The sequence below is a fragment of the Gambusia affinis genome, linkage group LG04 (assembly GCF_019740435.1).
Source record: "Gambusia affinis linkage group LG04, SWU_Gaff_1.0, whole genome shotgun sequence".
Lineage (NCBI taxonomy): Eukaryota > Metazoa > Chordata > Actinopteri > Cyprinodontiformes > Poeciliidae > Gambusia > Gambusia affinis.
The window spans coordinates 1,750,048-1,773,796 of record NC_057871.1 but is presented as its reverse complement, the minus strand read 5'-3'; the positions used below and the strand labels follow the sequence as shown (position 1 = coordinate 1,773,796).

Below are 23,749 nucleotides of genomic sequence, written 5' to 3'. Positions count from 1 at the left end.
TTCTTGAGCCGTGACAGTTGGTGAACGGTTGGTAAATGTGGCTAAAATTAGCTTTTTGCTGCCCTCATCTGACCGGGGTAACCAACAGAAATACAACAGCTGCTTAAATTGCTCCCCCTGCCGCCTTCTTAACCAATGCGACGATCTATAAACGCTTTATTATTTGTTACAGTACGGACACATCCAAAGTCTCTTTGTTTCAGTGAAACTACGTCTACCATGATACATTGCGACACAATAATTTATTGTTAAAAACAATAAATAATGTCCCAATGCATTGTGACACACACACAAGTATATATACACACACACATAGTATTATTATTTTTTATTTAAATATCACACGCTGAGAGACATTACAATAAGTTTCTATCAAGAATATGTAGACTGATTTTTTTAAGTTTCAATGAATGGGTCATGTGACTACAGACTAGGCGAGCCATTGACGCTTACGTCACAGTTACAACCATATTGTGAGTGACTTTTAGACATATTGATCATAATGAACCCCCCACCCACCTAAAAAAGAGAAAAAAACAGTGCATAGAGTCTAAAACCTAAAACTTAACTATGCAAATATTTTACTTATGTGGAATCGTCTTCTATATCAAAGTAAAAAATAATAAATTAGAATCTATGAATAATATGAGGAATATAATACACAGAGTGAACAAGAATGCACTTAAAAGTCAGTTATAGATGCTTGCTTTAGTATATGATAATGAAAATAACACATTACTCCTATTTCTTATTATTATATATGCATTAGTATTAATTACTAATTATTAAGAATTTTTTTATTAAGCTTAATTATCAAAATAACAACATTTGTATTAGTTGTCTATGGAATAAACAGCCAACATTGTGAGTTTCACAACCTGTTCCTTAGATATTATTTTTCTATCAGCAATAATAGTGTACAACTTCCGCTATCATTTAAGTAAATAGCGTTTAGAAAACTATTTTTGAAAGGTTCACACAGCTTTAATACCAGTTTTGATCAAATGAAATCCTAAAAGCAGTTTATTATGACTACTGACTATTATAACTTAATTTAAGCTGTATTTTGGTGCATTTTCAGAGGTAACCGTAAGACTTTATTTTAAGCACATGTTTATTATGTTTTGAGTTACATATTGCGTTTGATGCCCAAAATGCACCAGTAGTCACGCCAGTGAAAACAAGCCATTCAGAAATCATTTCAAATGTAAAACGTTCCATCAGAATCAGTTGAAACCTCCTCGTTTCCAACATAGCTTGTCCTGGTTTCTAATGTGCCACTCACAATATGGCGGACACGTATCGTTCCTGCTAGGGAACTACTCACGTGACTCTTCGTGAGCGCTAGCTTGCTAGTGAGACGCCAACTTAACTTGCAGCAACAGAAAAAAAGAAAAGGAGGGTTTAGGAAAACATTTGGTGTTGTTTTCAGGATGAAATGCAGGCAGCTGCGATGGATCCCGCCGATGAGCCCCCGTCCATGCTGTGGGGAATGGACCCGATCTTCTCCGCCTTTGCTCGGCTGTTTGTCAGGGACATCCTGCAGATGACAGAGTCCATACAGGTTCCAGGTAACAACTGTCCAGCTGCAGTTTGTTTTGAGCCTGTTCTTGAAGAAGTTCTTGATGATCGCATTCAGACTGAATAACCTTGATTTTTTTTTGTAAACGAATGAATTTTGTGTCTGTTTACTGTCTGTAGGCATTTATTTCTACAATTTACATCCGATCTACAAAGTGGATGTTCTTGGAACAGTGGTTTACAAAAGGGAGAGAGACGACTTCTTCTGTTATGGAGGTACTGATGATCTCATTGTGGATTATCATAATATTTGTGTTTAAAACATCTTAATATTTTCCAGTCATATATATTGTAGCATATTATCTCTACTAATGCAGCCATACTGCCATTGTTTGCATAGTGGATGATGGTACTGGAGTTATAAACTGTCTGTGCTGGAAAAGTAATCTATTGAAAGAAGAAGAGGATCCCAGTAAATGTAGGTCTCAATGAGTTTGAATATCAAAAATATTGACACTCGAATTTTAATCCAATATAATTTAGCCACTATAATTTAGAGATTCCTCCTAAAAACATGTAGTTTTATTAAAGTTTACAGAAATTGTTTTTGGGTTTTTTCACGTAAGCTGGGACGAAACACAGTGATGCAGCTGAAGGTGGGTTCGATCCGGTCGCAGAGCTTAGAAAACTCCGACAGAAACAACGCAAACGCTGCCACCTGGAGATCGGAGAGCTGATCCGGGTTCGAGGGCCTGTGAAGACGTCGAGGCAGCAGAGAGAAATCACGGCTTCCACCTATTGTGAGTTTAGACCAAACATGCTTTTTTAAATATTCATTTCATTTAATTAAAATTAAGAATCACCTCATATAATCTCACTCACTCATTAAATGTTTAAATGCACAACTGAATAATAAGTTTAATCAAAGAACCATAAATCATGTGACTCATTCAGCAGTAGTCTTCAGTCAGAGGCCTCTTCAGGTTTGTTGCCACACTGACTGCTACCAGAGATCTTTCTTGCCTACAGCATCAGCATCCCAGTGACTCTTTTTGAACATAGGAGTTACAACAACATTTAGTTTACCTTTGGGATAATTACATTGTGTTTGAAATGAATTGAAGTTCTTCTCTAGCATCTAACTCAAAATCCAACATGGCTGTCTCTCATTTTCTTCTATCGCTCTCAGTTTTAACAGCAGGTCATTTACACACACAGGTGAAAGCATGTTCTTTCAAGCCATTTATTGCAGAAAGATCAGTTTGTTTTGCAGATAATAATTAGCCTGGGTCTTTATGGAACATTACAAAGAAAAATGCTGCTGATTTTCAGACGCAGGTAGAATCAGCAGCATCTAGTTCCTTTTTCTGATTGGAAGCCACCTTTCCATTTTTAAAAATGATCTCTGTGTTGGCTTAATCTGATTTTTTTTTAGAAGAGCTGCGAATGTTTGTGATATAAACAAATGACCTTTGATTTTGCTTGAGGAGTGGCTGCAGTATGCTAGAGCATGCTTGTGTCTGTATGTTTTGGCAGATAAGGTGGACGACCCGGTGATGGCGGTCCAGATAGCCTGGATGATGGAGGTCCCTCAGCTCTATAGGCTGTTTTATGACAAGCGCTTCCAGCTCAACGCAGCAGGGTACAGAGATCCATCTCTGAGAGCAGATTAGAACAACCTCAGAACCCTGAAGACATCTAGATTACAAAACCTCTGAACATGATTCTGTGGGAGGGGCAGTGGGTTCACAAATCATTCACAAAAACTGATATTCTTCCTTTAGTTAGTCCTCCTGTAAACATGAAAACATTTTATGTAAACATGAAAACATTTTATTGCTTGCAGAGACTCAGCAGAAACTTCTCTTAGCAAAGCAACAAACGTCATTAAGGACTTCCTGAAGCAGAGGTTGGTGGCCAAGTTCAGACCGTACGACGTCCAGGATCTGCTGCAGCCTCTGATCTCCAGCCGGCTCCAAACTCAGTCTGCAGAGCAGGTGAGGAAGACTGGAAAGGGAATCGTTTTTGTTTCAAGCACCGTTTACTCCATAGACAGAATAACACTAAAAATGTGTAAGTATAAGTATATACTTATAATACTCCTAATACCTAATACTCTTTACTAAAGAGTATTGGGGCTACTGATAAAAAAGATTTATGACTTTAAGGGTAGATGGGCATTTGGGAGCAAATGACAAGAGATGTGAGAGGAACTAGCCTTAAGGAGGAAGGCTATTAGGTGATTTATTAATTTTTTTTTTTACTTGAGTGATTAAAGTCAGAAATCTGAGAAAAAAGTCAGAATTATGAGAAAAAAAGTCCGAATTTTGAAATTGAAGTTAAAGTTTTGTGATGAAAGTCAAAATTCTGAGATCAAAGTTGGAAAAAAAGGTCAGAATTCCAATATTAACGTCAGAAATCTGAGAAAAAAGTCAAAGCTATTTCTTTTTCAGCAGCCATAATCCTCTTCTGTATATGTCTCATTAAATAATTATAATATTAAAACTAAAGTTTCTTTAATATTTTTGTAAGTTTCATTTTTCTGCCTAAAGATTTCATCAATAATCTCATGCTCTACAGAATCAATTCCTCTTAAAATTATTGTTATATTCAGCCTTGTATGTCCTTCACAGATATTCTTAATCTGCACATAAAACATAAGCTTCATGGCTCAGTATCTATGTCCATCAGGCCGTTGCTGGTCCGTCTGGCTGCCAGCAGCTCAACCAGCTCCTGAAGGAGGTTCTGCAGGTCCTGCAGGACGAAGGCACCGTGTACCGCAAGGTCAAGTCCCAGGATGAAGTGTATCATGTAAGAATGCAGTGGAACCGGTCCTTCAGTAGGGTTACTGTTTCCTGGATGTTTGAAGAGTTTTCTCCTCACCAGGTGACCATACAAGACAAAGATCTGTTCATAGCTGTCAAAGATATCATCAGGGAGGATTCAAAGAGGGAAAAGTGTGAGTAGACTTCAACCTGTTCTTGATTTAATCCTTCTATTTGCTGCTTTTACTGGTTGTTTTGTTGGTTCTGTGTGTGTGTGTGTTGGTGTATATCGACCGTCCTGTCTCTGTGCACACAGACGCGGAGAAGGGTTGCCACATCCTGCACATCCTGTCGGCGGTCAGGCAGCGTTACAGCCTCAATGTGAGCAAGGCGGCCCTGGAGCTCGTCCTGCAGACGCTGGAGTGTGACAGCGACATCGTCAGTACCAGTGACAGCCACTACATCGCCTTCTGACGGCCGCGGCCTGGAACTCAAACTCAACGTGTTATCTGCACTCCTCAGTTCATCACGACTGGTTTAGATGTTTTAAAGATAAATAAAGAATAAACAGATGGCAGGATCAGCTTGTTCTGATGGCCTGAGGCTGAAAACCTCTCCTGGGTTTCTGTTGAGCCCCATTTCTTTGGAACTATCAGCAGTATGAGCAGCTTTTCTTTAGAATGATTATTTAATTCTCACGTCTCTTTTGGAAGATAAAAAAAGCTGCCAAGAAACACAAATCTATCTCAGAGGCACCCATCTTCTTCCTCCTCTTCCTCCTCTCGTCCATCTGCTCCCTCCTTTTTAAGCTGTCACAGGGAAACGACATGAACATAGAAGCTTATTGTCGCTAGCATCAACCCGATGCGCCAGCAGCTTGATGAACCACCTGCAGCAGCCGTCTCTCCCTGTAGTCATTTACTGTCTGACATTAACACCTCTTCACATTGTTGTAGAGGAATTTTGGATTTTTTTATAACTCTGCTACTCTTTGTTGAGGTTTGTAAATATTCAGTTATTAAAAAAATAACCTAATTTATCTCATTAAGTGTTATTTTCTGAGTGTCTGCAGAGTGTTGCTGTGGGCAGTGAGGATCTCCAGTAGCAGCCAGTTTTTCATTGAATCTAAAGGGGCCTCTGACTGAAGACTATTGCAACATGTTTTTGCCAAAATAATTTTTTTTTTTATCAAGAATGACTTATGCCGTTATTTTGGGAAGGTGTCGGTATCGAGGTATTTCCACTTATGAATGTAGGATTTATCATGTAGATCAAGAATTTCAAAATCGGAGGACTTTTGTTTTTATAAACTGTACATTTTATGTTCATCTTAAATATATTTTGTTTCCAAATTTTTCCATACAAATAAAAGATACTGCCATGATATTAATGGACTTTCGACCTAAACCTGGATAAGTGTGTTCCATTTTTCGTCCGCTGGGGGTCAGTGTTGGGTCGTCAGTTGTCTCCTCCACGCAGAGCGGCCGCCTCTGATTGGTCGCCTGTGAAACATCTGTATTCAGTTCCAGTGGTTCGTGTCTCCGGCCAGAAAGCTGCAGCTGACTGAGAGCACGGTGGTCAGACAGCGGGGCTTCCAGCGGTAACAGCCGGTAACATGCTGCTGGCTCCAGGGCACGTCGCGTCGCTGCGGGTCGGTCCGGATGTTTGGATCTGGCTCTTTCGGGTTCTCTGACGCTGACAGGAGAACTTCTGGGGCCCAAAAGGAAGACGAATGAATGAGTCAGGATTACGCAGCAGCCCGGTCACAATCAGTGTCTCTCTGAGTGGGTTTTTCTTCCCGGGATCGAGCCGTCCTCCCCGCTGCTGGGAGCCGGGTCCGCCGCTGAGGATCCAGGTCTGCAGACGGAGGGTTTTTTCTGAGCGACGCTGCAGACACAAAGGAGCTCTCCACTCTGTTTTTCCTGTTTATAAGGTGACAGCTTTCCCTCTGCGCTCCCACCAGCCGCCCAGACTGTCTGAGAGACCTGATCTATCGGACTATTGATAAGTTTCAATCAGATTTCCTGTCGTTGCGTCGGGAAGCTGCCGGGTTGGACCGATGAATGTTGTGATTTATTTATTTTTATTCTAAAGAGGAAGCAGATCCATTTGGAGCGTTTTAATGCAAAGCCTGTGCAGGATCAAGATGCAGTTCCGGACGGTGCTGGACGTGAAAGTTGTGGACGTGGAGAAGAGGCGGAATCCGTCCAAGCACTACGTGAGTTCTCCTCATCTCCAAGTAATATTAACATTCTGGTCCAGTTGAATATGAGGTGTCGGGATTGGTCTCTGGCCTGTCCGCGGGCGCATCGTGGCACCTAAACGCACCATTTAGTCCGCAGCTGAGGGGAGATGAGTCTGCAGGCCAGGATGTGCTGCGGCTCCACACCTGCTCATAAATAGGAAAGCAGCCAGATTCTGAGCAGATGAAGCCCTCTGCTGCTCCATCTGACAGGTGAACACCTACCTGAGTCCTGTCATGGCTGCAGCTCATTATCTCCATCACCACTGAAACTGCTGAAGGGCTGCAGGCTCTCTGCTTGTTTACTCACTTATCAGGTCTGAATTGTTTGTTTTTGAAACGACTTAAAGCTAAATATCTCGAAACATCTAACTAAACTAGAACATTTGAGAAGAAATCTGAAGAGTGCCACCTAGTGTCCAAAAATCCTCCCACTTTCCGCTGTTGGGAAGCCATGTTGGAAGTTCCCTCACTGGTGTCCAATTAGTATAAAGCAGGTTGTAGCCTGGATACACCAGAACCTGCTCAGTTACGTTGTCTGAATGGTTGCTATGGTGATTCCTGTGTATTCTCAGGAGCCCAAGATAAAAAATCCAGAGGATTCAAAGATCACCATACTTCCTCTACCGTGCTTGACTATCAGTATGATGCTGTGTTCATTTTACCAGACGTAACCAGGAGAACATCTTCCAAAAGGTTTTGTCCGTCCTTCAAATATTTTCTTAAACATCTCAGGGAATCATCAGGATGTTTTTTCTTTCTCTTTGCAAAATAAAAGACTTGCCTTTATATTTTTTTCAGCAGTGGTTTTGATCCTAATAGATGCACATTTTGCCCAGTATTTAGTTGATGAGTATTGAACACTAATGTAAACAGAAACAAGTGCAGGACCACGGGTCTTTAGATGATATTTTGAATTCCTCCTGATATAAATAGATTTTGTGACTAATAGATGAGAGACTTTGTTTCTCATCTGTTCTTGAATTTCTTTTTAGACTCGCCTGACCATAATGTCCCTTCAATGCTCTTTCTGGGATTTCTCCCATTGAGATACATTTCTCAGGATGAACTTCAGCCAAACCAGTCAGAGAACAAAAGACATGGTGAATGATGATGCTAACTTTTTGGCTGTTTCAGAACTGTAGTCTGACTTCTAGTTGTAGTTTGGGAATTGCAGCTGAGGAAATGAACAAAGGTGTTCAGTTTGTGTTGGCCATGGTTTTAAATATGGAGCAATTTAAGTCGGAGCAAGATGAATGTTTAAGAGATTTTAGCGCTGGTAAAGACATTGTTCAGCTCGGCACTTCTCTCTCTTTGCATAGCATAGCTTCCTTTACGATTGAGCTGGTGCATTAGACGTATCAAGGCCAAACAATAGTGATTGGTTCAAATCAGAGCCAATCATTTCAAAGTCCACTCCTAAAGAAAGCAATAGCTGAGTGACCAGATCTTCCAGACGAAGCAAAGCTTATAACGAGGCCTGTGACACAAACCAGACAAAAACAAAATGTTCTTCAAAGTGCAATGTTCTGCTGCAGTGCAGAAAAAAATTTATATTTCAATGAATCTGAAATAGAAACAAACCAAATTAGGAGAGTGGTGAGAAATATCTTGACGAACTGTCATTCATTCATCTGCAGCTACTAGAACCTCATAGATAAAGATTACTTTCCAAAACTTTTATAAAGCTGTGCAATACAGTGAAGATGTACATTTCTGTGAGATGGATTCAGATCTTTTTTGGAAGAAGCTGCAGCCAGACTCTGTGATTGAACGGGTTGCATCATCATTTCCATGTATTTGATAGCAGCAATAATGCAGAAAAGTCCAGCAGAGATTTTAGAGCAACATGATCTGCCTTCAAAACCACACCATCTCCAGGGAGATCCATGCATTTTCCAGCAAGTCAATGGAAAAACCATTTTCCAAAGCCACAGCTGAGGAAGAGGAGAGGAGGACTACTCTACTGCAGTCCTGAACTGCCTCCAGTGAAGAATGTGGAGAATTAAAAAACTAAAAGTGACGCCCCATGTTGTTGGACACCTTAAGGCATGTTTGCAGGAGGAATGGGATCAAACAATACCTGAAACTCTTCCCAGCTCAGTGAGAAAACACTGCTGAGGAAAACAATTTGAAATATGCAATCTGGGAAAAACTCATCAGTAGCTTCTTTTTTTGGAATATGGAATATGAAAGCTGATGAGAGAAAACTAGACAGATCTGGGCCTCATGTTGTGGTTTGGATTTCCTCTCCTCAAAGCATCTGGAACTGATTAAAGCTCATCATCCAGAGTTGAAGGCCTGGCCTTCCTGCTTCCTGTTTGGTCCCTGACAGAAAATGTTTGACAATTTAGAGACCAGAAATGGGGCGCTCCTTTACTTTTACACACCCTAATACGACATTTCAGCCCATCTGTCACCGTACAATTACTGAGAGGCATGATGCAAACTTGAAGCCCAAAGCTTTTGATCAATTGTGGTAAAAGAGCATCAACTGGACAAGACAACCCAAGACAAACAAAGATTTTGGAGAAACTGGCTGCCCACAGGTACACACACAAAATAACATCATCAGAGTGTCAAATCATGGTGAAGTGGGAAAAAACGTCAGTGTTCCAGCTTTTTACTAAATGTATTTGCAGGACCTAGTAATGAAATAATTCTGAAAACTAGGATATACTTGGTATGTTCTGCCTACTTTAAAATTAAGACATAATAAGAATCACAGCATTGCTCAAAGTGTAACTAACCCCCCTGTGAAAGCAAAAACAAACTTGATAAATGTTGAAAAATTTTAGTAAAGTGGGCGGAGCCAAGATACACGGAGGGGCGTGGCCAAGTATGGGGCTGAGCAGAGAGGGACAGTGGCTGTTGCTAAGTTTTCTACTTTCCAGACCTCTCTAATAAAAAACCAACCAATGGTGGTGATGAAGCTTTGTCACTGCAGCCAATAGGGAAATCCAGCTGCCTAAAAGCCGTTCCACCAGCAGTGAGACGGTTTAGGCAAAATAATACTGAACAAAAGAAAAATTACATGAAATGTCATAATCACATAGAAACATAAAGATAAAATCCTGAGTATCCTATTAATGCAGCTTATCAGCAAAAAAAGTTGATTTGTTGCACTTTGTTTATTTAAGTTTCATATTTTTCTTATTATTATTATCTGAACCTTTTAAGAGGTTTTGTTCTGGAAAATCTTAGTTGTTTTATGACTATTTCTTCATCTTCCTCCACAGTTTCTGTCATTCTGTGAGAATGTAGGTCACTTTCACCTTCTGAGACCTGATGACGGGCTCCAGTGATTGTTACTGCCTTCCTGAACCAGCCACCCCTCCAACCCCTCACCCCCCGTCCTCTCATCAATAGCAGGCTTGTTGAAGTGTGTGTGTTGAGGCTCTGTGCTTCAAGGCTCCAGTTCAGATCCTGTTTCAGCCTCATAAACAAGTCATAATAAATGACCACAATGAAAGGAACACAATCTCCCTAATACTCAATTACAGCACTGCAGACCCTCAGGCGTAATGATATGTGGACACAATTAGCAGTCTTGTTCTGCTCTGCATGCTGGAGTTCAGCTTGTTCCCTCTTATACACAAGGAAACATATTATACATCGTATCCTGGTTTTATTTTTCAGTTGAAAGCTGATGATGATGTGTTGGCCACGTTTTTAAAGAAAGGATGGACGGAGTTGAGTGAAATTATTCTGACTCTTAGGTTTGTTTGCTGAAAGCAAATGAGAAATTTGACTTTTTTCCAACTTATCCGTTCAGAATGTTGTTTGTTGCATTTTTCCAGTTTGAAATGTTTTTAGTCAGTATCAGGTCTGGATTGTGGTCAGGTCACTTTAGCACCTGGATTCTTTTCCCGTCCTTTCTTTATGAAGTGATGTTGCTGTAATCCTGCAAAATAAAGTCAGAGAGGCGACAAATGAAGCTGGAAAAAACACACAGAAAACATTATACACAACTGGTGTAGATGGATGAACAAGTGGATGGATGCATGAACAAATGAATGAATAAATAGAGCATGAAATGATGCATGTATCAAATAAATAATTTAAATAAAACTAGAAAGGCTCTTTTCCTGTCCTCTAACTTCTGCTTGCTGCTTCGCTCCTTCTCAGAGCGATGGGACATAATAAGCATTTTCTTTGTCTCTGTGTCAGTTCTCATATAGCTAGCGGACAGCATGCTTATGCATTTCTTTTGTCTTATTACTGTACTGTACACATTTGTGCAAAGTAAATGCAGTGAAGTAATTATTAGAGAATACACGTCTGCTTGTCCCTGATAAGAGCATAATGTCCTGAGCACCAGCTTTTCAAACACAGGAACATCTGAAAGCTGTTGCCATTGTGTTTTTTCCCAGAGAAGCGGCGACATTGTCCTAAATAATTCTTTATTTCTCTACAGTCTGTTGGGATGGAGGCAGAAACTAGTGCACAACATAAATCAAGCTCTGTTTTTGGTTTGCCTTGTTAGAAAAAGCAATAATTTGTTCAATTTTACTTAAATGTAGATTTTTATGAATTTTTATGGAAATTCTTATGATTTAAAAAGATAAGATAAAAGTACCTAAGCTTTAATCTTTTACGAGCTCGTAGGTGCTGGCTGTTATTAAATTGTCTCGGTAATCTTTAAAAAATCTGGATCTGGGGTCATCGGACTGTAGGGAAAACGTAGCTTTCCTCTCCACTGTCGCCATATGCATGATGATTGTTCTAAAGTCACCGAGTCGGTGACTTTTTTTTTTTAATCACTGTCTTTTTATTGAGTTTTTTTTCCTTTAACTGTATGTATTAAAGGAAAAAAAAACTCAATAAAAAGACAGTGATTAAAAAAAAATAAAGTCACCGACTCAACAAAACTGGTCTGCTGTTGTTCTCATGTAGGAGGAATGAATGCTGCCAGTCAAAGACTCGATTCATTCTGCTGGGTTTCCTTATGGAAATATTTTTAACCAATTCACATAATAGGCTGGACTTGATGCAGTGATTGGTAATTAGGATCAAATGAAATGAACTTGACTTAGAACGTGTTTATATGATTTTATTAAATTAACATGGTTGTATGCAACTGGAAATATTTTCAGAATGCCTCTGGTCATTTCCCTGGCAGTTCGTTACAGGACCAGAATGGAAAGTCTTGGCAGTTTTTAAACTAATTTTTAAAAAGCTTGATATTTATCCGCTGTGACCTTGGCTTACATCATTGTAAAAATCAGCTTTCATGTTTACTGATGGAAAATTTTAACAGTTGAATGGAACTAAATCTGTTGGGATCCATTTTTCTGACTCAGATTAAAGCATTTTATACGACTATTTTCGCTCACAAACAAATTTGAATAAATTCATTGTTTCTTCTAAAACTTTTATCTGCATTAATGTAATAAAAACATCATCTGCTCTAGTTGAAGTATGCGTGCTGCAAAGTGTTTTGTAAATATTTTGATGACATAATAGATAAATAAGTTGATCTAGTATTCATAAAGTATTTTGTTATTTAATGGATGAATTGATTCAGTGGTGTTATCAGTTCTTAATATTTTCATATTCTTTATATAACCGTGTATTATTTCTTCCTACTTCCTTGTTGGTTTAATTCTGTTATCATCAAGTGTAACAGTTTTATTCACCGCTACATGCAGAAAACTGTCCACTGATGGAACTGGAACTTGCAGTGCATTGCCTTGTTTACTCAGCATGTGGTAAAACTGTGACATGCCTGTTTGTGTGGTTATTAAAGGAAGAAACTAAGACACAGCATGTGGCAGCCATCTTTGTTCAGCTCAAAGCTGCTAGCAAGAAGAAACAGTTATCTTGGTCTTGAGAAATGTTTAAATAATTCCTCTTTGCACTGTTTGAGTTGTCATAGTGCATTATTTGAGTTAAAAGAAAAACAGACTGATTATAAGCTGCCCTTTAGCATAAATCAGTCTGACTTTCAGTTTTTATGTTACTTAGAAGTAGTGCAGTAAGCTTTAGCTTATGCTTTATTATTACATTATGAGCCAAAACAACATTAATTCAAGCTGAATACAGTTATTTATATTTGACATTTTTACATTTTGTAATGAAAATATCAGTTTTTAGATCTTATTTAATAGACAAACACAAAGCAGTTCAGAACTGCAAAGTGAAGGGAAAATGATACATGGTTTTAGATATTTATTACAGTTCTTAAAATATATAATAAGCTCATTTTACTCTGATACCCCTAAATAAAATCCAGTGCAACCAACTATTTTAAATAGTGGCTCAATAAGTGACCTGTGTGTTTTAATCTCAGGATATGTCCAGATATTTTGTGAGGTTCTGTTTGGGTTTCAGTTCCCTTTATTTATTGAAGGTCCAATTAAAGACAAAAATATGCAATTTGTAACAAACATATAGAATCCAGTCCAGTTCAAATTAATCAAATCCTAATTGTAATTATGCTGCTGCTTTCAGTGTTTATGTCTTACATGTATATGATTCTGGTACAGCAGTTGGGACGTTGTAGTAGAAACCCAAACGGTTTAGAGTATCTTCTCAGAGTGTTTTGGGCTTGTAAGTCCCAGCAGATCAGACTCTGGCCTAGTTTCCTTTGCTACCCGGTCTCTGGAGACGTGGCTTGTTACTGTGAGAAGAAAAGAGAGGGAGGCAGGGGAAACGAGAGAAGGACACAAACCGTAGCAACCACTGATTCCCATTTGTAATGTTTGTGAAACCAGCTGGAAATGCTTATGCTGCTGGAAGAGACAGAGAGGCTGGAAGGAGAAGATTCAGGACCTGAGGTCGTCGGACCGTAGGGACAACCGGGCAGCAGAGTCGCAAACATGTGTCACACACTCACCCTTTTCTAGGTTTGTGTGTGTGTGTTCAGGGGGAGGGGATGACAGCAGAGAAAGTGAGATTGGACACGGCCATGTTAACTATAAGCTTCTGTTTTTCCTACAAGTCCCAGTCCCCCAACATTTTATTTCCACCGGCTCCCGCGCTGCAACAAAGGCTCACGCTGCAGGAGGCTGTTGTTATTTAGCTCCATAAAACATCTCTTTAGAGAGCTGTTGCACACTCAAATATTTATTGGCCTGTATCAGACCCAGAGTGAAATCTCAGTGAAAAGGGAGCCTTTCTTCAGATGCCCAGCCCTAACTGTTGGGATGAGTTTGTTAAGGATTTTATTTGTGTCTTGCTGAGGTTTTACACTGTAACTCGTGCCTCTGCTGGTTTGAAACACATGTTGGAACATTTTATTAAGGCTTCAGGCTCCTCTTAGAGTTGATTATGTCACCATGAAGTGGTGAAGATGAGAGATGAAGTGTGTGTGGGCATCATGTGTGGCCTGACCTGCTGGCTCCAGCTTTTCATGACAAGATAATAAAGGAACATTTTTAACATTTTATTCTGTATTTTTTTAAAAGACAAGAAAACAAAGAAAAGCAGGTTGAGAAAGCTGCTTGCTGCTGAATTCATGTGATTGTGAAGCAGAAAAGCAGAACATGTTATCCAACTCCATGTAGTTCAATTAAGCAAATCCAATTAAATTTTTTAAGTTTATTCTGACTCTATCAGTGAAAACTCATTTCAGTTCAAAGAGAAATTACAGGTTGTAACTAAAACTGACGGATAACAGCCCTGCAACCTCTGCAAGGTATCTAAAGAAAAAGATACAACATGCAAATTATGGTCCATAATCTGCTTTTTGCAGCTTATTTGTGCTGAGAAATCAAAACTTTGCATTTTCTTGGAGGTCAGTCTTTGGTCTTTTTAGAGAGTAAACTGGAGTGACCAGAGAAAACTCCTGCATGCTCAGGGAGAACAAGTCTTAACCCCGAACGGTTCAGTTCTGAACAGCCATGTTGGTTTCAAACATGTTTCCTGTTCAGTTTTACTTCATAAGAGTTTCTATGAAAGTACATCAAAGCTCAAACCAATCTATGAAACTTTGTTGTATTTTATTGCCTTGCTAAACTCTTTAGCAAAGCTGAAACAACAAATGAGTCTATTACACAGTAGAGTATATTTAGCCCAGTAATGGTTCAGTGTGGAAAGACGTGACTTGATCCAAAGAAAATCTTTTCCAACCTGACTTTTGTAGTCAGATCATTTGCGCTGACGGCGTCTGGAAGCAAGCTTTGGGTCTGTTTTTATAGGTTACTTCAAATATAGCAGTTTAGGCGGGGTTGGCTGCATTTAGTGGCTGGGCCCACATTCTGGGCCCCACCAAAGCTCTGCGCTCTTTGCCTTCTTCTCTGGACATCTGTGAAGCTGGATGCTGGCTCTCCCCTGAAACTGTAAGTTTTTAAGCCTTTTCAGAGTCTTTCTCAAGTATTTCTGGATCTGATGGATGGGACTGAATGAATATTAATGGCTGTTTTAGAGGAGCGTAATGAATCAATCAGAGGTCCAATTTGTTCTGTCATAAGAATTCATGTTTCTCTCTTTGTGTCTGATCTTGAAAGTGACTTTTGTTTTCGAGTCCCACTTCCTCAGTGGGAACAGCAGATGCACAAAGTTTCAATTTTTTTTTTTAGGTTTTCTATCTGGGTAACCAGACTCTGGAGAATTTCTTTGGATTCTGTTTTCTTCACTTGTGTTTTTCCTGTTGATAAGTCGCTTATTTTGACGCCTTTAAAGAGAAATTTAACTTGAAATTTTCACTATCTGTCATCAAGGGTTTCTTTTAATGGTTGGATAGATTTTGATAAGCTTTAAAGATGAACATTTCAACACAAAAAAAAAGATATTAATAAAAGAGATCTCTAACTTTTTGACTCAGAATCTGTGCAGTTAAAACGTCCCTGGAAGGAAAAGCAGCTTTGAATTCTCTGTTGCGTTTTGTCATACGGATATTTCTGCCAGACGGATGAACATTTGTGATTCATTTCTGGGTCGAGTTCAGAGCATTTTATCTGCACTTGGTGCTCACGACTTGGCCTCTCTTCAGATCTGCATCAGATCATCCTGTTAATATGCAGCACGCAATGAAAAACCGGAATCAGTTATTGATATTTAGTGCAGGATGAATCGTGAGCGGCAGCGCCCAGACAGAATTTCTGGCCCGTGTGAAGTGGGCTGAGTTTATTTCTGGGTCTGGCAGGACAGCAGGGGAGAGCTCGGTATTTCGGGCCGGGCCTGCCCGAGCTCGATGGTTGGCGGTTCTGTTTTCCACTGTGGTTGCCATCACATGCCCATCTGCTTCTGGAGTTTGGATCTTCGCTGCGGGTCCAGATCTTCCAGACGTCTCTAGCGCTTCATCTGAGCATCTGACGGGAATTAAACCCGTTTATGGGCATCAGCTTCACATTTATTACTGGGCCTCCACTGATTTATTTGGTCTGAACTTTTCTCAGACTGGGAGGATTATCTAAGGACCATTTTTAAAATAAAAGCTTTGCAGGCGTACACCAACCATCTGGAATAGCCTTTCAAACAGCCTGATCCCAGAATTATCCAAAATATGTGGTTTATGGATATCAGCAGTTTTCAATATAGATGAATTTACCTACTTTGGATCCGACTTTAACCATAAAAATTATGTCAAAAGTCCTTAAACTGCAACAGTTTCATGAATCAATATATAATAAATTCATAAAAAATCTTCATAAAATCACCAGTCGTATTCTTTCCAAATATGTTTCTTTTTATAATCTGATAACACTGTAAACATCTGTTTACGTTATAAAATTCATAATTTTGCTGCTCCTCCTTTAATATGTTTTGTTACTTTTAGATCAGATAAAATGACCAAAAACTTCTTTTTTAAAAACCACCTTTGCTTTAGTTTTTATAACATCTACTAATTCTAACATATTTACACATTTTGAAAGAAATGGCCATTAACTGAGCAGATTTAAACTTTTTACTGCTGGAGATGAAACAATAATTTTTTTTAAAGTGTTTTATTGGTTTGTTTGGTTTTAATGAGATGTGATCATTTATTGGACATTGTGTAATTAATTAACCTATTCATAATCTGTTAAATTATAATTGATTACCATCAGGTTGTCCAGTTACTGCAGGTGGAAATATCATTTTTTTTATTACAACCTGGTACCATGCCGCTCTCCTTTCAGAAAGTTAATGACATGTTGAACATTGTCTCTCAGTAATAGAAAATAAAAGGTCAACTGTCAATGTCTGCAGGACACCCATCAATTTAAATGAACTCTACCAGTTCTGCTTTTAAAAAAGCAATTAAACCATCACAAATATTGGACTCTGCACTGTGTACTGACCACTGAATGTAGCATGGTGGTGGCTGCATCAACCTGTGGGCATGTTTGCCTGCCAGAGGATCTAATGGTACAGCAAGTTTGTAATTTAATGATAAAACTGACTGCCTTACCTTGTTGTCAGCAGGATGCTAAATAAACTAACCTCCCTTCACAAACGTCCTCTCTGAGGAATCTGCAGTCGTTTCCTCATAACTGGTTTGTTATTATGTCTGTAAAAAGAGTCTCACCTTGTTAATATACAGACGCCACAAAGAAACATATTGTCTTTGCTTACTGAGGCTGTTCATGAAATTATTACCCGGCAGTACTCCAGCAGCACACTTCCACTGTAATAAACGGCAGCAGTAAACGCTGCGGTGACACCCGCCATGCTGAGAACCAGCCTGACAGTGGAATGTGACTATCGCAGCTTCCTGATGCCAGCAGTTGTTCTTGCAGGGAAACATGCTGCGGTGGCTCGTTGCCAGCAGCAGCTCAAACCCCCATCCAACAGCAACCAGGCCTTTTTTAACCTGCAGCGCTTTTGTTTCTGGCTGTTGTCCTTCTGACGTCAACGTCAGGGTCTTCCACCCGATCTCATTCGTCTCGCTCTGCTTAGGAGGCTGTTGGCAGGTACAGAGGGTTGAAGTGATGGAGCGCGATCAGTCAGACGGAGGCGGCTGGCTGGAAAAAGAAGCAGGAGTCCTGATGGGGAAGCACACTGGCTTCAGCTGATGGGAGGATGTTATTTAAGAGAAGGTTATCTGCTCTGACTGATGCTTTTATTATGAAAAATAAATAAAATAATATTATCACCGTGATGCTTTAGTTGAATTTTATCCAAAAACTTCCAGAGGAAATCTTGGCTGCCATACGGAATAGCTAATCCATCAAAACTTCCAGCTGTTAGCCCAGTCACTCCCTTCATGATTGATAAAATGAAAGAAGAACCTGAGAAGTGATGTAAAAAAGACTGTTGGTTTACTGGTTGCTATGGTGATTCCTGTATTTGCTGGGTAGTAGTTGGGCAGCACAAATAAGCGGGATGTCCGAACGTAGGATCTGCAGACCTCAATGTTATAGTGAATGTGTCAGTTAGGAAGATATTAATCCTTTTATTTGTTTTATTTAAATAAATTAAACAAATAAATTAAAATATATAAACCTCCCTGCCAGCTGGTGTAAGGACGCTAGACAGAGTGAAATTTGATTTCACTTGAGTGTGACAGTTGGAATGTGTCAAAACTCTTAAGTTTTTTGTAAAGATTATCTTTCTATAAATCTCTAAAGAGCCAGAACCATAACGTTCACAGAGACCAAACACAATGACTTCTGTTTTCTGTTCTATTAAATTAGAAAAGCTCAATCTTACCATCCTCCAAACAATCTAATTAAACCCCTGCAGGAGTCATGGGTTTATGATTAAATGGCACATAAATCTGTGAGTCATCTGCATCGGAATGAAATGAGACGCCAGGTTTTTTAAAGATGGAGCCCAAAGATTAATAAAAGGACTGGACCAAGAGTCGATCCCTGGGGGCCCCACTTTGAAGTGAAGGTTTTGAGGACGATGTATCCCTGATGTGGCAGAAAAGCTGAATTTAAACCTTTCCAGTGCAGCGAGACAAAGATACTATGATCACTGAGGGCTAACATTCGTAATATGGCAGAATTAGTAAAAAACATGCAAATTCAGTCAAATAAACAGCAAAGTTCTGTGCCCTGTTTGCCTTTAAATTATATTTCTAATAAAAAAAAACAAAATACATAGCACTTTATTTGTGACAGGTAGATTTTCTTTTTACAGATCTTTGCTATCTACTGAATTATCACCAAACCAGTAAGAATTTCCAGTATTTCAGTTTGGCTCTGGGTTTTTCTATCTAGTAATCAAATAGCAGTAGTTTTAAATTAAACATCAGTTTAGTAAGCGGCGCCGGAATCGCTCTCAGGATCCCTGTTGGCATCAAAGTGGCTGTGCAGAACTCCAGATTTTAATTTATAGAAGTCACTGCTTCCTTCCTCAGTTATTTCTTCTGTAAGTGACTGCAGATCATTATCTTCACACATGAGCCAATTTTCTGTCAGTCAGGCACATTTCAGATGCTATTTATTAAAACTAGAGCTATGCTGTTGCACTTTCTTTGACAAGTTAGACTCATTATTTCTTGGCTTTTACTTGATGAGCAGATGAAGTTAAAGACCTTTTTCAAATGTTCCCACTGCAGCTACAGCTATTATTAGAGCTAAAACCATCGAGATCTCTGACATATTTCTACATTTGCAGGTATAAATTACTATATTCTAATAATTTGCCAGCAGAAAGTTGCAGGATAATGTTCTGTAAAAGCTCGTCCATGTGAGTGTTTTGTAGATCCCAGTGTGAGAGTGTGAGCTCCCACCTGCTCTTAATGCCTCTGCTGAAAGAGTCCTGGCCCTGGGCTCTGCTACCTGGTTATCTATGTTTTATTAGATTAGAGATGATGGTGGCATCACTTACCTCCTCTTGACGGATAAATGGACTGTATCTCATCTTATCAGGCCTCTCAGGGCTGCTGCAGTTTTTCAGCCAATGCTGAGCGGAGACGGCAGGTCAGTGTGGTGTTTCACCTTGGAGGCGGTGGCCTTCAACAATATGGAGTTATGAGTTTACAAGGATGAGATGTAAATAAAATCTCTTTCCATATGTTAGGACATAAAGAGTTACAGGATCAAAATCATACATACAGACTCAAATCTATACATAAACAGATAATATTTAGTTAAATTAAGTCAAACGTCCAGATTGACCACTTTTTTTGGAAGTCCTCTGGTATTTCTCTGGCTGGATATTTGACCACTTTTCTTGGTAGAATGGGTAGAGTTCACTTTAAATAGTTGGTTTCCAATCGTCGACTTGGTTGTTAACGGCAGTTTTTAAATTTTCACGGGACATTTCTAAAATCTTTTCACTCTGAAAATGTCTGTTTGGTTGGAAGTTGGAGCTTTGTTCCTTTAACTGCATTCATGTCACCGTTTTTGTCACAGACACAACAGTTAATAAAACTACGGAGCCCTCTACTCCTGGAATAAAAATTATTTTGCGTTACCTTGTAGTATGTTTAATACAATATTTACTGGGACAAACAAAGGAGAGATTTTGTATGCAGTCACAAGTTAAAATTTCAAACATATAAAGAGCCTCAGTGAAAACGTGTTTATTATTAACACTGTGGTGCAAAGAATTGATGAAAATCGATTTATTCACTGCATGTTTATATCTGTTGGTGTACAATTGAGATGGAACTGCACATGATAACATCCCTTTAAATCATTTAAACCAACACCATAGAGACACAATTAAAACCGTCAGATGACCTGTGACCTATTACTCCCTGATAATAACTCAGAATAGTCCAAATAGTTTGGATATGTATTTTTTTCTTTCTTTCCTATTTAAGGAAAGTTTCTGTCTATATCACAGGTTTGTGGGGCATTTCTATCCAAAGAAAAAGATGTAAAACTTCAGATATTTCAGAACGAGATATTAAGATACATGGAAAAACCTCACAAAAGTCTTATATAATACCAGAACTGTAAGAAAGGCTTACACTATCAATTGATTAGTACATTATTGCGAGAGAACTCAAACTTCATACAAAACAGTTTGTAGAAACCTGGGATTCAGAAAAATCTGCTTTTTTCATGAACAAACAAAATGAGTTTACATGTCTAAAACATGAGAAATAAAATATAAATTAATGACCCGTTTCCACATGTGATACCAAGTTTGGATCTCCATGTTTTATCTTGGGAATGCCAGTAAACACAAACGAATGTTGTGCCTATTATAAATCTGTGAATCGCTAACTTCCTGCTGTTGCTGTTTTCTCTCGGCAGGTGTATGTCATCAATGTCACCTACTCTGACAACACGTCTCACATCATCTACCGAAGATACAGCAAATTCTTCGACCTGCAGGTAAACCCAATGTTTGCTCTTCCATGGAGGTCGTGACCTCGGATTTCTTTGCTTCTCATCGGGTTGTTTGGATTCTTATGACTGCCTCGTCGCCTCGATGAATCAGAGTTAGCATCTGGTCAGGGCAGGCAGGATGTTGTATTTTTTATTTCCTCAGAAGACTCCTCTTCCCTTCCCGTCTCATCCCTGGCTTGGCCTCAAAACGTCAGCGAACCGTCAGGCCTTTTTTCTTACAGCACAAGCAAAGGAAAAAGTGGGTTTAACGTAGCGTGCTTTACAGCCGGGCTGCTGTTAAATCCTGTCGCGCAGGCTGCTGATCGGTGGGGTCTTTATTTAGAATCGGGGCTTGTGTAACTGGTTTAAAGCGTCAGGACTGTTTATGTTGGAATGAAGTGCTGAAAGCCTCCGCTGTGTCTCTGACTGGCTGCAGGGACCCTGGACTCGCTGCAAGCCGATACGGTATGCGTGCTCCTCCTGAGGTCCGCGGGTCAGGAGTAAATATAAAAAGGTTGTAGTGAAAACGTTGTAGGGGGGAATGTCTCAATAGCAGCAGTGTGCTGCTTCTGCAGGAAATGATGTTTCAGTCAGTGAGAGGGAAAGTCCTCTCTGAGAGGTCTCTTTGACAAACCGGAGCCCCCCTCCACCCCGGCCCTCCCCGCCCCGCCTGCCACAGCTGATTACTCCCAGTGTGGAGTCAAAGACGGAGGAGGAATAACAAACAAGGAGAAGCCATTAGGTTGACTGGATGTGTGTGTTCCTCCGGCGCTCAGGCTGCTGAGAGGCGCCTAATGAACCCTAATGCTTCACGGACGAGCGCGGAGAAGATCGGCCTCTCACTCATTTGGCTTCTCAGGATGGAGCGGGTCAAAGGTCACCCAGCTCAGTTTGGGATTATCTGAGTCGCCAAACACAGATGGACTCCGGACTTCATGTTGGCTGTTTATTGACTTTTTGATTTATGTCAATATAAGAGAAAAAAATATTTTTCAAAAACAGCAGCTTTTGACTTGTTGAGCAAGTTTTGTTCCAAATGCGTCCACATTAATTTACTCCCTTAATGAAAATATGGAAAATTCCTTAAAATAAATGTGTCTTGATTGAAACTGCAATAATTTTCCACTTAAACTCTTAGCATTTGATTGGAGAACATATTTTCACTGAGGATGAAATCCAACATTAGGAAATACACACTTTGTTAGAACCCCGATAAAGTAAATGCCACAGTTCAAATGAAACCTGAACTCTGACCCCAAACCCCAGAGGAGTTTAAAGGAGCAGAGAGAGAAGCAGGAAGTTGAAACCATCTCTTCCATCACAACAGACAGGAGTCATATCCCCAACTCCAACGTCTCTCTGATCAGCTTTCTAATCTTACAGCCAACAGATTGAAAGAGGAGCAGCAAAAGCAGATGAGCTGGATTAGCAGAGCTTGTCCACAACTGATGGTCATCCAGGAAATGTTACAGTGGAATATCATCTCTGCTGCCCAGATATGGAGCTGTGAGCAGGTCATGACACTCAGGAGATGTCAAATAACAACAGTCTTCAGTCAGAGGCATCTTTAGATCTGTTGCAAGATTGACTGCTACAGAGTATCCTGCAGCCTCACAATTCACAATAACTCTTTGAAAAATCGTTTAATTTAATCTCAGAATGAATAATGTATTAAAGGCCTGTATTAAAAATGGGAAACACAAGAGAACATACATTCTATTTTCAGGTTATTATATTTGTTATAGATCTTTTTCATATTTTTTTTAACCTGGCCTGCATTGAAATCTAAAACACTGAATTATTCTACATTGAAGTCTGAAGCTTATGAAATCTTTATTCTACTTTTGAAAAACACAGAATTGTTACATTCAGTTAACCTAAATGTTCAAATGATAATTTAGAGACTGGTCAAAGCTGGAATGAATTTCTCTACACTAATATACTATATTTATTAGAAAACAGGACATTTTCAGTTTAAAAGTGATTAAAATCATCTGAGTATATGGCTACACAGCATTTAAAACATATCTACCAGCCTGGAGGAAACCAGGTCTGTGGTTCTGGTTCTCTTTCCGTTTTTCCCACTAAGACAGATTCATCATCTACAGGAAATGAGAACCAAAGGTTCTCATAAAAAGCATGAGCTGCTCCCAGTTTACTGGAACATGACTGAATGCAACCAGTGAACCAACCCATCATCATCATCATCATCATCATCATCATCATCATCATCATCATCATCATCTGACTCCTCCATCCTCCTCCATCTGACCTGAGTCATTCCCAGTCCTGGACTCCCAGTTTGACCAGTCCAGGTTCTCTCCTCTGTATGAACTTTTATGAACTTCCTGGAGCTCCTAACACAAGTTTCTCCAGAAGCGGTGTAATTATTTCAGTTCAGATCAGCAGTTGTTCTCCCAGCCGTTTGAAATGAACTTAACGGTCATTTCTAGTTACACCGTTGCTGTGATCAAATCACTTTACAGAAAGGTCACTGAGTCACGAATGAACTGTTTGAGACAAACGTATGTCTGAACCACAAGTGATGTCTGACTTTAAACATCCCATCTCTTCGTACTGGAGTGAAAGAAAAACCTGTTGTTTTTACAGGTTAAGGAAGAAGTTTATTCTAATCTCAGACAATAAAACTGCTACAGCTCAAACTCTGCCTCTGTTCCAGTTTCCAGGACATTTAGGAGAAGTTAGAAATCGTAGTTGGACACTTTCATGTTTTACATGTGACTGAAAAACAGACAGAGATCCAAAAAGATAAGTGTAAATAAATAAGTTTGGATAGTTGAATAAGAATTGTACCCATATTAATTAAAAATAGCATCAGGAATTAGAAAACACCTGGAGGAACATCTTAACGGTCATTGTTTTGTGAGGAAAAGAGGTTCTTTTCAATTCTGTGAACTGTGAAGCATGGTAGTGGCTGCACCGTGATGAGGTGAATTTTATTTTACAAAATCGATAGGCTCATAAGGAAACAATATTATGTATAAATGTTGAAAGTTAAAGCCTGGACACAAGAGGGACAGTAATCCTAAACATGCCTCCTC

General features: G+C 39.4%; 2 protein-coding genes across 5 annotated transcripts in view; both read left to right on the top strand.

The window, feature by feature from the left end:
- The first annotated feature begins 1,243 nt into the window (after positions 1-1,243).
- stn1 (STN1 subunit of CST complex) lies at positions 1,244-5,693 on the top strand. Its single transcript, XM_044113738.1, has 9 exons — positions 1,244-1,571; positions 1,702-1,797; positions 1,922-1,999; positions 2,148-2,321; positions 3,058-3,163; positions 3,368-3,518; positions 4,213-4,332; positions 4,408-4,480; positions 4,603-5,693. Exons 1-9 carry the CDS (start codon positions 1,439-1,441, stop codon positions 4,758-4,760), a joined length of 1,089 nt encoding a protein of 362 aa, XP_043969673.1. The 5' UTR covers positions 1,244-1,438; the 3' UTR covers positions 4,761-5,693.
- A 32-nt stretch (positions 5,694-5,725) lies between these two features.
- sh3pxd2aa (SH3 and PX domains 2Aa) overlaps positions 5,726-23,749 on the top strand; it is a 90,435-nt gene continuing 72,411 nt past the window's right edge. The window contains exons 1-2 of one of the 4 annotated variants that reach the window (XM_044113733.1): positions 5,726-6,504; positions 20,613-20,693. In XM_044113733.1, the coding sequence (XP_043969668.1) occupies positions 6,409-6,504; positions 20,613-20,693 (177 nt within the window). In that variant the 5' untranslated portion in view covers positions 5,726-6,408. The remainder of the gene's footprint in view (positions 6,505-20,612; positions 20,694-23,749) is intronic. The other 3 variants (XM_044113736.1, XM_044113734.1, XM_044113737.1) reach the window with 3 other exon arrangements.

What these genes read in the sequence shown, in the direction of transcription:
- stn1 (XM_044113738.1), top strand. Translation starts at nt 1,439, where the DNA reads ATGCAGGCAGCTGCGATGGATCCCGCCGATGAGCCCCCGTCCATGCTG. An exon ending in AGAGTCCATACAGGTTCCAG is followed by an intron (nt 1,572 to 1,701) that starts GTAACAACTGTC and finishes TACTGTCTGTAG; the next exon opens with GCATTTATTTCTACAATTTA. An exon ending in AGAAGAGGATCCCAGTAAAT is followed by an intron (nt 2,000 to 2,147) that starts GTAGGTCTCAAT and finishes TTTTCACGTAAG; the next exon opens with CTGGGACGAAACACAGTGAT.